This window comes from Solanum pennellii, chromosome 1 (assembly GCF_001406875.1).
Source record: "Solanum pennellii chromosome 1, SPENNV200".
Classification (NCBI taxonomy): Eukaryota; Viridiplantae; Streptophyta; class Magnoliopsida; order Solanales; family Solanaceae; genus Solanum; species Solanum pennellii.
In genome coordinates, this window is record NC_028637.1 from 87,521,979 (window position 1) to 87,534,447 (window position 12,469).

A 12,469-nucleotide genomic window follows, 5' to 3' on the forward strand; every position below is an offset into this window, starting at 1 on the left:
TTCTATTGTATCGTATTATATTGGTTTAATATAAATACAGTAGTTTGTATCATTTTTCACCGTATAATGTCACACATTCATAATTTAAATGATAAACATATCAGAAAAGTAGGGTATAGAGTAGAGTTATTATGAAAAACTTGAATAAAAGACAAAATGTGATTATTAAATATATATATATATATACACACAAAAAAATAAGAAGAAATATTAAAATAACAATGTGATTATACGAAAAATGGTCATTATCGTTATTGTTAATTTAAACGATATGATACAATATAATTTAAATAATAATCAAAACAAACATAATATTTAAACTAACAATACAATATAATAAGTTCTCTTATAATTGTTGAATATTTTAAAGTCTCCGCAAACAGCTAAATTATTTGCTGTAAAATTTATTAATTATCTTCTTATAAAAGATTAAATTTTGTATTTTGGCGTCTTCTTTTAGATTTTAAGCATTGCAACAAGTAATTATTATATTGAAGGAACATAACATTATTCGATATCATTATAACAACTTATTAAATTTTTTAACGTATTTTAATATTTTAATTTTATATTATATTTTTAGTTCAGAATTTTGTATTATTGATATTAGGGCAACTTTCACATATAGCAAACAAAAAATTCATATTTGTATAATATAGCAAACTTTGCATAATTGCGCTCCATAGCAAACATAAAAACTGTATAATTCGCTATACATATAAAAGTGTATAATTCGCTGGCCTAAATTGTATAATTCGTTGGCCTATTTCGCTGCAATTGTATAATTTGCTTTGGATATAGTTGAATCGAATTAAAATGTATGTATATTGCATAATTATAAGTGTATAGCAAGAAGATATATGTTTTTCTCGCTTTATACAAAAACAGAAACACAATATATACACTTCTGTTGTATAAAGCTAGAGAAAATTGTATTTCACTGCAATTGTATAATTCGCAATTGTATAATTCGTTGGCCTTTTTCTCTGCAATTTTTGAAGTAAAATGTTTGTAAATTGTATAATTAAGTGTATAACACGAAGATATACATTTTTGCATGTGTATATACAATTTTCTCTCGCTTTATACAAAACAGAAACAGAATTATACACTTCTGTGTATAAAGCGAGAGAGGCGAGCGAGAATGGAGAGTGGCGAGCGAGATTCCTGGGAGAGAGACGCTGGCAAATTTTAGATAATGTTTGCTATGGAGCACAATTAAATCAAACCCTAGCTATTCCATTTAATTTAGGTTATTAGTTTTCTATTTTATACAATTTTCCCTTGATTACTTCATAAGGTAGAAATATGAGGATCTTTTCTCGAATAAGAATTGTTAGAACAAATCAATTACCGTATAAAATAATATTTAATGATTTCATGTCTAAATTAAAGTAGAAAAAATAGAGTTTTATTATTATTATCATTATCATTATTATTATTATTATTATTATTATTATTATTATATTTTCTTTAGAACAAAAGTAAATAAATTAGGACCCTCTCTTTAACTTTACTTTAGAGTTTAGACCCTCATTGTTTGTGTATTAATATCCTTTGACACACGTTGTAATTAATGTATCATGTTTGGTTTTACCAGTTTAATGACATAATCAAATATTTGTTTTAAAATAAAAATTATTTATAAATAAAAAGTTAGTTTAGTAAACAAATTTAAATGTCTGTTTCAATTGCATGGATTCCTCATAAAAGCTAATGGCTGTTTTAGATATACATTAGTAATGAAAATTTAATATTTATCTATTACCTAGTTATATTTAGTTATTCAATCTTTTATCTTACTTGAAATAATATTAAATTTTTATAATTTATTCCCATGTCAATTATGCATGTTTATTTATACTACTAGACACATGCGCCCGTGTATCTGTTATTTTTTGTTCTATTTTATGTGACACAGATAAAATTTAGAAAGTTAATTAAATTATAATATGATTTTAAATACTTTAAGTTATTAATTATTGTATATAGTATCTTATGTAATTTTAAATAATATATGTTATTTTTCTTGTCCTAATATATATGACACAAATAGAATTTCAAGAGTCAATATATTGTTAATTATCGCTTGGAATCACACATGTGAAGCAGACATATTGATTGTCTCTTGTGTTGTTAAGATGGAACAACTAAAATATAGATAAGATATATACTTACGTATACGAAATGTCAAAAGCCTCAAATCAATAAATAAGTTGAAATTAATCAAAGACCTATACTAATTAAAACACAAATTTTCAAGGTGAAAATCTCATAAATCAATTAGTAGATGTAGAGGTCTTTAGTTATCGAAATAATACTCCCTCCGTTCACTATTAATTGTCATACTTTTCATTTTTCAAGTCAAATCATAAAATTTTTGAGTAACATTTTACAATATATTTTTTCATCATATTGATATAGCAAAAATTTGCAATATTGTTTTGAGTATCTTAATTTTTTGGTTAAATATCAAATTAATGTAATCTAATTTAACTTTAAAAATTAATCAAATTGACTTTCGAAAAGCGTAACATAACAAATAAAAATAAACCGAGAGAGTAATTAATTTACGGGGAAAAAAAGCTGAAATAAAAAATTATATTGGCAAGGTTTGAACTCCAGATATTGGAGTTGAAATATCAAGCCTAATCCAGTAGGTCAAATAGGTAGTATGTAAATAAGCACACAGCTTAATCAGACATGTTAACCTTCGACTGAAGGTTGTATGCTTATTGCCACTTATATACAAGTAGTAGAAATAAGTACTACTAAGTGTAGCAAATATCCCAATGATTAAATTTAATTTTTGGTTTAATCGTCCAAAAAGTCCATGATATTTTATTTATACTAACTAATGAAGTAATCTAATACATTTTATTATTTTATTTCTCAAATAAATTATCCATATTACCTTTGATTTATATTGTTAATGTTGGATTGTTAATAGTTTAAAAAACAAATATTATCATATTTAAAAAATTAAAAATATCACAAATAACGAATTTCAAATAATGGTGATTGAGCTCGTGCAGAGCACGAACTTCTTTTTCTAGTATAGATACAAAAGTATTTTTATCATAAAATATATACTCCCCTTCCTTTTTATATGTCGTTCTTATTGTAAATAATTATTTTAATATTATCATTCATAAAATCAATGTATACATTACAATATTCTACCTATTATACCTTTGAAGTTAATTAGTTTTAAAAATAAATCTTTAACCAACTTAGAAAAATTCATAAGTAATTAATATTCATTGTCATTACTTCATACATTGATTAATTACTTTTACCATAGATCTTCTGATGCAGCTTGCTGCCTTTTAGATTGTATTGTATAAATGAATTACATATAAATATAAATAAAACAATGGAAAAGGGTGAAAAATTTTCATGAACTAAGTGAAATAGATCATTTATATACTTCGTTATATTTTGGGATCAAAAATGTCTCTGCTGTTATCTCAAGAGACCACTTATACCCTCAAGAGTTAACACCCCATATTTTTATTAACTTGGCAAATCACGTGGGACAAATCCTTCCACCTAAGCATTGTCTATTGGGATTCATTACAAAAGAACTAAACCTTTAGCTGCAACAATAGTCGCCACAAAAGCCCAAAAGAACGTCACTAAAAGTTTTTAACATTAAATTTTAATTTTAATTTTTTTTCTTCATTATTTTAAAAAAAACAAAAATAATATCGATTAAGTAAGAGTTTGAAGACAATGTAGATTTTATTTGTATGTTATAGGTAAATGTATAAAATGTACAGTGATGCATTATATAGTAGGAGATGTGAATCGAGAAGTAATTTTCATGATTTTTGGTAATAATATTGGGTGTTTTTAATATTAATATTGCAAGTTATTTTTTTTAGAAAAATTAGGTTGCAATCAAAAATTAATTATCATATTTTTTTGGTTGAAAAAATAGGTTTTACTATTAGTCGTCACTAAAAGTTACTCATAACCTTTAGTGACAATATTTTGAGATTTTGTGGCAACTTTGTCGTCACTAAAGATCAAGTTCTTTTGTAGTGATTAGTGAATCTTAGTTGGCAACGCTTAGGTGAAGGGATTAGTCTCATGTGGCATGCTACATCACTAAAAAATTAGGGTGTTAACTCTTGAGGATCCATTTATGGTCTCCTAGGATAACAACGGGGATATTTTTGATCCCAAAATATAATGAAGAATATAAGTGATCTATTTCGCAAAATTTAAGGACAATTTTGATCCTTTTCGGATAAAACAATGAAAGTACAAACCAAAATTTAAAAGAAACAACAAACCAATAATTTGTATTCGGCTATATTAAGATCAGGAACTTGTCGTCTAATAACATCAAATTCAGCAAGAATATTTAGATTAATGGAATTTAATTATTGGTGATATTGTCACGTTTGCTTTAAGAATTTATATAAAAAGAAATCATTTTACGCAAAATATATAGGAATGTTGAAGTGGGAAAATATTGATTTTTTCATATTCGTACTCAAAAATTTAAATAGTCATTCAAATGTATTTTAATTTTTTAAAATATTTATCATTTATTGAAAAGTTGACTTCAAGAAAATATTTAAAAAGGATAGAATTTTAAATTTACTTAATTTTTTTTAATATGAGTAAACTCTAAAAAGATTACATATAAAAAAGAATATAAGAAAGTACTTTTTACAAAAGTACTTTTTACAAACACATCTCTCATAATATTTATTTATCCTTCAAACACAAGAAAATAAGTGAATTTCACTTTCTAAGAAAAGAATGTAAAAAATTACATAGATCCTATAATGTTAAAAGCTAATTTCATCTCATTTTTATTATTTTTCAAACTACAAAAAGTCCTTAAAATTATAAAATCTCGGATACATTAGGAAACCTACGTATACATAGCTCACAAATATATCCAAGAGGAAAGGAATTTATCGAAAGAGAATATGGATGTATTCGAGAGAAAAAATTTCTAATTTTTTTAAATGATAGGAAATTTTAGAGATAATTTATGTACTTAGATAATTTTTCCAAAAAGTTTTCCTTAAAAGTACTAGTCTTCTTTGATAATGTTTTTCCAAATGTGACATCTAATTTATTTTTTTCTGTTTCACCTGCCTGCCCATAATTCAAAGAACAACTAAATGATGGCAAGCATTGGGCAAATCAAAAATAAAAAGTGTCCAAAATAATGCATTACATAAAGTTGAAAAGTGACATCTTTAATACAATTCAAAAATATTCCAAAGACATACATGTGTATTGTAATAATCTAGTGAGTACATAAAAGCTTAAAAGAGAAAATACAAAGTCTCTATTGCTTCATTACAAAACTGCTCAACACTATGATAGCATATTGCTTAGTGCAAAAAATTGTGTTGCTAAAATTATAAAACAAAAAAAAGGAGAGAAAAGATTAACGATTTCTCTGTTCCCACTCTCCACTCTGTTTGCTCCCGCGGAACTATACTCATGGATATTCACAAGAAGACCAGGAAGAAACATCGATATCCAAAATATGTTTCGTGCAACTTTCTCCCTTAACCAAGGTTTTCATGCTGCTCTGAAGTGTTTTGATAACTCCTGATAGTATTTTATTTGCTGCATCCGCCCCAAAAAGAAAAGAAAAAAATAGGAACAGTATAATAAGAGACCAATATAGGATTTAGCATACAATCATAAGTGTCTTAACTTGTAGTCTGTAGATGATTTCAGGTCATAGAATCAGATGTACCTCATTGGAGACGGATGGAGATACTTTTTCCAAAGCGCATTTGAAATGTGACTCCTTAATAACCGATGATGTGTCATCACAACTTGTAGCCATGGCTGTCAATTTATCTTCTAGTGCAACCATTGCAGCTTCATTCATCTGGCACATTTACGCGATTACTAAAAGTCAATAAAGGAAACACACCTTCGATAAAAGTACCAACCATGAAAAAAAGTTATGTGACAAGTTGCATATGTTCCATTTTATTTTATTTTTTTAACTTCTTTTTTTCTTTTTTCTTTTTTTTGGGGGGGAGGGGGGAGGGAGCGGTAAAGACATGTAATAACAAGCATGTTAAAAGATGAACAAACCAGTGCTGCTAGGTCAGCTCCACTAAAATTTTTACACGCATCATCTCTTCCAATGGTCAACAAGTCAACACTAGAATCTACAGGCTTCTTCCGGGCAAGAGCTTTTAAAATGAGTACACGCTCATCTGGACTAGGTAGAGGGACATATAAGAGTCTCCCTAACCTTCCAGGTCGAAGAATAGCTTGGTCCATGACTTCAGGTCTGCAAACATGATAACAAAAATAAGAATGTGAAAAACCAAAGGCACAATTACACAGAAGAACGAAAAATACCTATTTGTGGCACCAATCACATAAACACCTTTTCTCTGATCGGCACCGTCTAGTTCTATTAGTAGCTGCAATAATTAGAGAAGTTTCATACTTGCAAAGGTTAAGAAGAATACAATGTCAAGTTCTGTCAAGAACATATGCCTGATCATACAAACCTGATTCAGAAGTCTTTCAACGACCCAACCTCCTTCCTTACCACGCTTAGTTGTCAATGCATCCATCTGTAAAAATATGAAAGGATAAAAACAGATGTAAAAGAGAAGGAAAAAGGTTGACAATCATGTGTTTTTCACAAAGGTTCTACTTTCCCTTTTTCTATTACTACTACCTCCGACCACTTTTACTTGTCTACTATACTAAAAATAGATGTCCACTTTTACTTGTCCGGTTCGGAAAACCAACAGACGATTTACCCTTACTATTAAGTATTATTCATTTCCAATTCATTTCCTAATGACTCAGATGATTTATAATAAGGGGTGATATAGTAAACTTAACATTTTATTTTATTGTGTTTTAAGGGTCGTGACAAGTGAAACACAAACAAAAGTAGTTTTTTTTTGTGTAATTAAACCATCACAATTAAACTTCGCACTCGTATTTGAACACTGTACTAGTGTACTATGTATTAGACTTTGTGGCAAGCATCTTACAAGAGCACTAGAATTTTGAAAATTTCTATTTTTGTATATTCTATTATTAATTTGGTACTGAAGCAACACTGTAGAGCATTCTCTAATATCTGAACACGCTGTACATCGTGTTAAGACTAAGTGGCAAGCATCTTACAGATGCATGTAAATTTTTGTAAGAAATAAAAATGAGCAAACGCTTCTGCAGTACTTTTGAAGGTGGACGGACTTATAAAATGAGAAGATGACAGAACTAAGTGAGTTTAAGTTGGAAAGAGTGATAAGCACCTCATCAAAGAATAGAATGCATGGAGCACATGTCCTTGCACGGGTAAATAATGTCCGAATGGTTAGCTCACTTTCACCAACATACTTGTTCAAAATTTCAGGTCCCTGGATGAAGGAGATAAGTAAATGAGAAAACATGACTTGCCTCAGTCGTGCAAAACATTAGAAAAAGCAGTCATTTAAGAAAATAGAAATGTGCAGGAACCTTAATGTGTATAAAATTTGCTCCAGCTTCATTAGCAACAGCCTTGGCAATTAATGTTTTACCGCATCCCGGGGGACCATAAAGCAAGAATCCTGTTTCCAAGTCCACTCCAAAACCCTGAAATACGAAACAACTTTTAGAAGTTTTATACTGTGTACTCATCGGAAAAATTAACAAACAATTTGATGTTAAGGCACAAAAAACCAGCACATAACTGGTCCTAGCTTGGATTTTTGCAACCATCAACTGATAGCTTACTAAACTTGTAGGACAGAGGATGCTTGCTAAAGGAAATGCATGAATTTTACGAAGTCCCATCCAAAGGGAAAGACATTAATGAATCGTTCCAACCTAGTAGCAGTGACATAAGTCCCATCGGACATTTGCAACTACAGTTGTGACACAGTTGGACCCATTGGTAGGACCAAGGACACTATCATATAGTTAAGAGAGAGTACAAGTGATCACACCAAAAAGAACACATGGTCCAGCACATTATGCTCAGGGGTGTCGAGAAGATGATGGAAGGCTCTTCACTACTTAAAAAAGATATGTAACAGTACAACTCTGGTATTCCATGCTGCAGAGAAGTTCTACAAGGATGGCAAAACTCCATGTTAACATTGATAATTTAAAGATCCTCTGCAATGGAATAGGAAACCAGCATAAACTTGGCCAAAGAAAAGGATAAATGCCCAAAGAAAGAAGATGGACGAAATAAACAAGTAAACAAATGCACCCAACATGAGATAAAGGGAAAGGAAAAAAGCATCACGTAAGGAGCTCTTAAATGAAAATTATCAAGCCAATCAGCTGACAAACCAGTGCAGTATTTATATCTGAATGTTTGACATAATTTAAGAGAATTACTGACCATGTAATCTTTAGGATTCTTTATACGCCTAACAATGTAACGGTCAAAGTCATGTCTTAACGAATCAAGGCCTCCAACATCTTCCCACTTAACATTAGGGATAGCGGAGAAACCTTCTCTTCTAGATGAAGGTTGAATTAATTTAGCTGCTTCCTGCATATTATCAAATGAGTTTCAGCAGATTACATGAAATAGCTTGTTTTCAGATTTTGCATAGAAGATAATCCAATACCGGAAAGAGAGTATCAGATACTAGGTTACTAAACAACTAAATATATATTAAACATGCCAAACTTAATCCCCTTTTTTGATAAGGGTAGTGTTCGAGCCAGCTTCATGCACCTGATTAGTTCACTGGTTACCTGCTACCACAAGAAAAGTTCTGGGGTAACTCCATACACCAAAGACTTTGAAAAATGGGAAGAAATTAACTAACTTTTTTGTGTCTTTGTAGGAACTTGAACCCTGGTCATGCGCGCTAGGTTTTATCCTTGATAGCCTTACCCATATATGTATGTTTATTCTCTTAACATGCATAAGTTTCATGTGATAATGCTATTAAAGGATGGTGTGCCCTCCTTTCTAAACTGACAAACTTGATCTTGGATTTCTCAGTCTAAAAGGAGGATGCATCATCCTTTAAGAGCATTACCCCATGTGAAGTTTATAAATATTAAGTGAATTAGAAACACGGATAAAGCAATTTCAAATCATATATTAAACTGTGAAAGTTAAAATCAACCACTACAATTATGAGAAAGTAGAAAAGGTGGTTTTCAGCGACAAGATATAAAATGTCAAATGGCAATTACATACAACAATTTAGGATCACAATTCACAACCTAAAAATAATTCTCATAAAGATAAATCAAGATTCTCCGCATCATACCTCAAAATCAGCCATAAAAATGCTGAGCTTTTCCATCTCTTCAGGTGACCATGGCTTTCTCCACCATTCTTCGGCATCTTCACCATCTGTCATTTCTCTTGAAAGCTCAACCTTCCTCTCGTCTATTATCCTCTTCATTGCCAAGTTACCTGCTTTGTTAGTTAGAGCAGCCAAGTCTGCTCCGACAAATCCTGGGGTTGAGCTAGCTATCTTCGTGAGATCAAATGCACCTTCAACTCTTAGGTTACGTGTAAGCACAGACAAAATTTGCACCCTTGCATTTTCATCTGGAATACCCAAGGCGATTTCACGGTCAAATCGTCCAGGCCTCCTCAATGCTGGGTCAATAGCATCAGGTCTATTTGTCGCCCCAATTACTAGGACATAACCAGGTCCACCATTAGATCCATCTGATTTTGCTTCATTATTTCTTTTATCAGTGGGTAGAGCAGTTCCCTTTGCATCATCAGGTTTTACAAGTCTATGTGACTCATCCATGCACGTCATTAGCTGTGTTACAATGCGCCGCTCCATTTCTCTCTGTAAATTTTCTCTTTTGGCAGCAATTGCATCAATCTCATCAATAAACACAATAGAAGGTGCTGTCCGGTATGCTTTTGAGAACAGTTCCCTTATGTTCTCTTCTGATGCACCTGAAATGGAGAACTGCCCAATTAAAATGCCTTTAATTGAAAACAATAAGAAAACGACACCCACTCATTAAAACACTCAAGACTGTCATAATACTGACTGATGCACCATAGTTGCTGCTAAAATAGCAGGGTTACGGATTTCCAAGAATATTCTCCCATATTCATTTTCTAAGGGGGAACACACCTCAACTATTATAAGTAACTCTATGGTACAAAATGCCTGCTAACAGAAAATTAGTAATGCGAAACGAAAACAAACATCAAACAGTTAGCTTCACCAGCAATTCCAAAAACCAATTATGTGATAAATTAAGATTGCAAAGATAGAATCATGACAAAAAATCAAAAAGATCAAAGAACTAGTTTCACCTGAAACTCCAGAGACCAACTCAGTAGCAGATAGTTTGTAGAATGGAACTCGAGTCTCATTGGCAATAGCATGAGCTAGTTTTGTTTTACCACAGCCTGGTGGCCCGTGTAAGAGTATCCCTGACATAGGCCTAACTCCAAGATGCTTAGTCAGCTGAGGATGGTACAATGGAACAATCACCTCCATTTTCAGTTCCTCCAACACTGCATCCATTCCTCCTAAATCCTTGAACTTTGGGCCATCAACATTCCCTTCACTATCCCCAAACCTTTCCCCCTCTCCTCCTCCTCTTCCTCCTCCTAAATCCTTAGTGGCTATGTTTCTTCGTTGTCCTCCTTTAGACATAACAAGTTTCTTCCTTTTTTCATCATTATTGTCATGAATCACCTCGTATTCAATCTTTTTCGACTTTGGAGTACTATTAACCTGTTGATTGTACGTATGTCGAAGCATAGACTTCATTAAATCAGGCTTCTCTTCCAATTTCTCTCCATAAATAGCATCGGAAGACGAAGAAGAATAAGAATCATCACTATCCGAAGTACTTGCGAGAGTCGTCGACGAAGAACCATCCCCTTCCTGCTTCTTTCTTTGACTACTCATTATATGCTTCTTCTCAAGGAGCTGCAATCGCTGCTCGCTGCCGTCTCTTTTTGGCTTCTTCTTCGGAGGCGTTACTTCTTCAGTTGAGTTAGGGTTTGAGCTCTGGAGCTGCAGAACATCTTGGACCCGTTTGGTAAACGGCTGTAACTTTTCGCGGGAATACTTGTGATAAGATGAACGGAGGTGGTCGACGAGATCTTCAACGGAGAGGTAATTGTTCTTACAGGACTCAATATGGGTGCGAAGCTCTCGATCGAACGACGACGAAAGTGACCGGCGTCCACCGCTGCCGCTGCCGCCGCCGCGTCCTCCCCTTCCCATCTCTTCTCTGCCGGCGGCCGACGCTTAAGGTTTAACAATTTTCTGTTCTACTTAGCACTTCGACCAGAATTTATCACTGTTTTTTCGAAAAATTAATTTACTTTATTTGAATAAGAGAATACGGTCATAAAAAATTTAAACACAAAGTTATAATTTGAAATTTTAATACTCAAAATTTTATTTCCACTTTTGCTAATTATTGTTTTTTAAAATTCTACCCTAAAATATACGTTTATATAAAAATAACTATAATTTAAATTATATTTCATATTTTTAGGAAAAGTCCATTCAATATATCAAATATTATTTATAAAAATTATAAGGAGATATAACTTTAACTTTAAAAATTTCAAATATAAAATAGTTATGTTAGCAAATAATAGTTTGTTTTGGGATTTAATCTTATAAGAGAAAGAAAATGTTTCCTAGACTACCAAAAAATCAGTTGAAGCTTGTGTTTGAAATTATGTGACATTATTACTTTTCTAAAACAAAATTTAATAGTATTTAATGTAGTGAAAATGTATAATTGTACACAAGTTAAACAAGACATGAATCATTATGATATTAACATATAAGTGAATATTGTCGTAGCTTGTTGAGTGTTACATAATTATTTGTGAAAATATTAAACGAGTGATCAAATATTATAATCTATGAGCATAAAAATATAGTTGGGGATGATTGACCAACAAATTACTCAGAGTAACAATGTTGGTTCGTCTTCTCGGTCATATAATCGATAAATGCAAGTTCAACATGAGGAAATTATCCATACTATGTAAGAGAATTATATTAAAGACTAATACACTACAATTTATATTCATTTTTTAAAAACTAAAGTTTGCTCAATTAAAGTTGAATGATTACTTAAGTGGAAAACAAATAACTTGATAAGATTAAATTAACAATTGGGACTATTTTAATAGTTTTGCAACTTATGAGATTGTTATGTTTATGAGTAAATATACAATATAAAAATTTCATATCACATGTCTAAATAAAACTTTATTTTCATATCATGATTTCATATGGCATGGCCAAACAGGCTCTTGCTTCTACTTGTTCACCTTTTCAACAACAAGTCAACAACAACATACTAGTGAAACGGGATTTACAAAGACAGAGTCTATGCATGAAGTAGAAATACTCTTTTTGAAAGACCCTCAACTCAAGTGCATCAAATCAAAGTAAACGAAGATGAAAACAATAAAGAAAACCATATCAATAAGTAAATAAAAGTATTGTAAAACCTACACGAAATAAACAAAAGC

The 12,469-nt window shown here is 31.2% G+C and overlaps 1 protein-coding gene across 2 annotated transcripts; it reads right to left on the bottom strand.

Annotated features, from left to right (window-relative positions):
* Window positions 1–5,183: 5,183 nt before the first annotated feature.
* On the bottom strand, window positions 5,184–11,286 carry LOC107008088 (cell division control protein 48 homolog C). Of its 2 annotated transcripts, XM_015206995.2 has the most exons (10): window positions 10,271–11,282; window positions 9,249–9,901; window positions 8,360–8,512; window positions 7,486–7,602; window positions 7,281–7,385; window positions 6,516–6,581; window positions 6,361–6,425; window positions 6,088–6,289; window positions 5,738–5,875; window positions 5,184–5,604 (listed from the first exon to the last, which is right to left on the bottom strand). In XM_015206995.2, the coding sequence occupies exons 1-10, from the start codon at window positions 11,193–11,195 to the stop codon at window positions 5,557–5,559; spliced, it is 2,472 nt and encodes an 823-aa protein (XP_015062481.1). In that variant the 5' UTR covers window positions 11,196–11,282; the 3' UTR covers window positions 5,184–5,556. The 2 variants fall into 2 exon arrangements, with proteins under 2 accessions (XP_015062481.1, XP_027769928.1); XM_027914127.1 differs by lacking the exons at window positions 5,184–5,604; window positions 5,738–5,875; window positions 6,361–6,425 and having other exon boundaries at window positions 6,150–6,289; window positions 10,271–11,286.
* Window positions 11,287–12,469: the final 1,183 nt, after the last annotated feature.

What these genes read in the sequence shown, in the direction of transcription:
- LOC107008088 (XM_015206995.2), bottom strand. Translation starts at nt 11,195, where the DNA reads ATGGGAAGGGGAGGACGCGGCGGCGGCAGCGGCAGCGGTGGACGCCGG. An exon ending in CAAATTTTATACACATTAAG is followed by an intron (nt 7,386 to 7,485) that starts GTTCCTGCACAT and finishes TCCTTCATCCAG; the next exon opens with GGACCTGAAATTTTGAACAA. An exon ending in CTCCATCCGTCTCCAATGAG is followed by an intron (nt 5,605 to 5,737) that starts GTACATCTGATT and finishes GGGCGGATGCAG; the next exon opens with CAAATAAAATACTATCAGGA.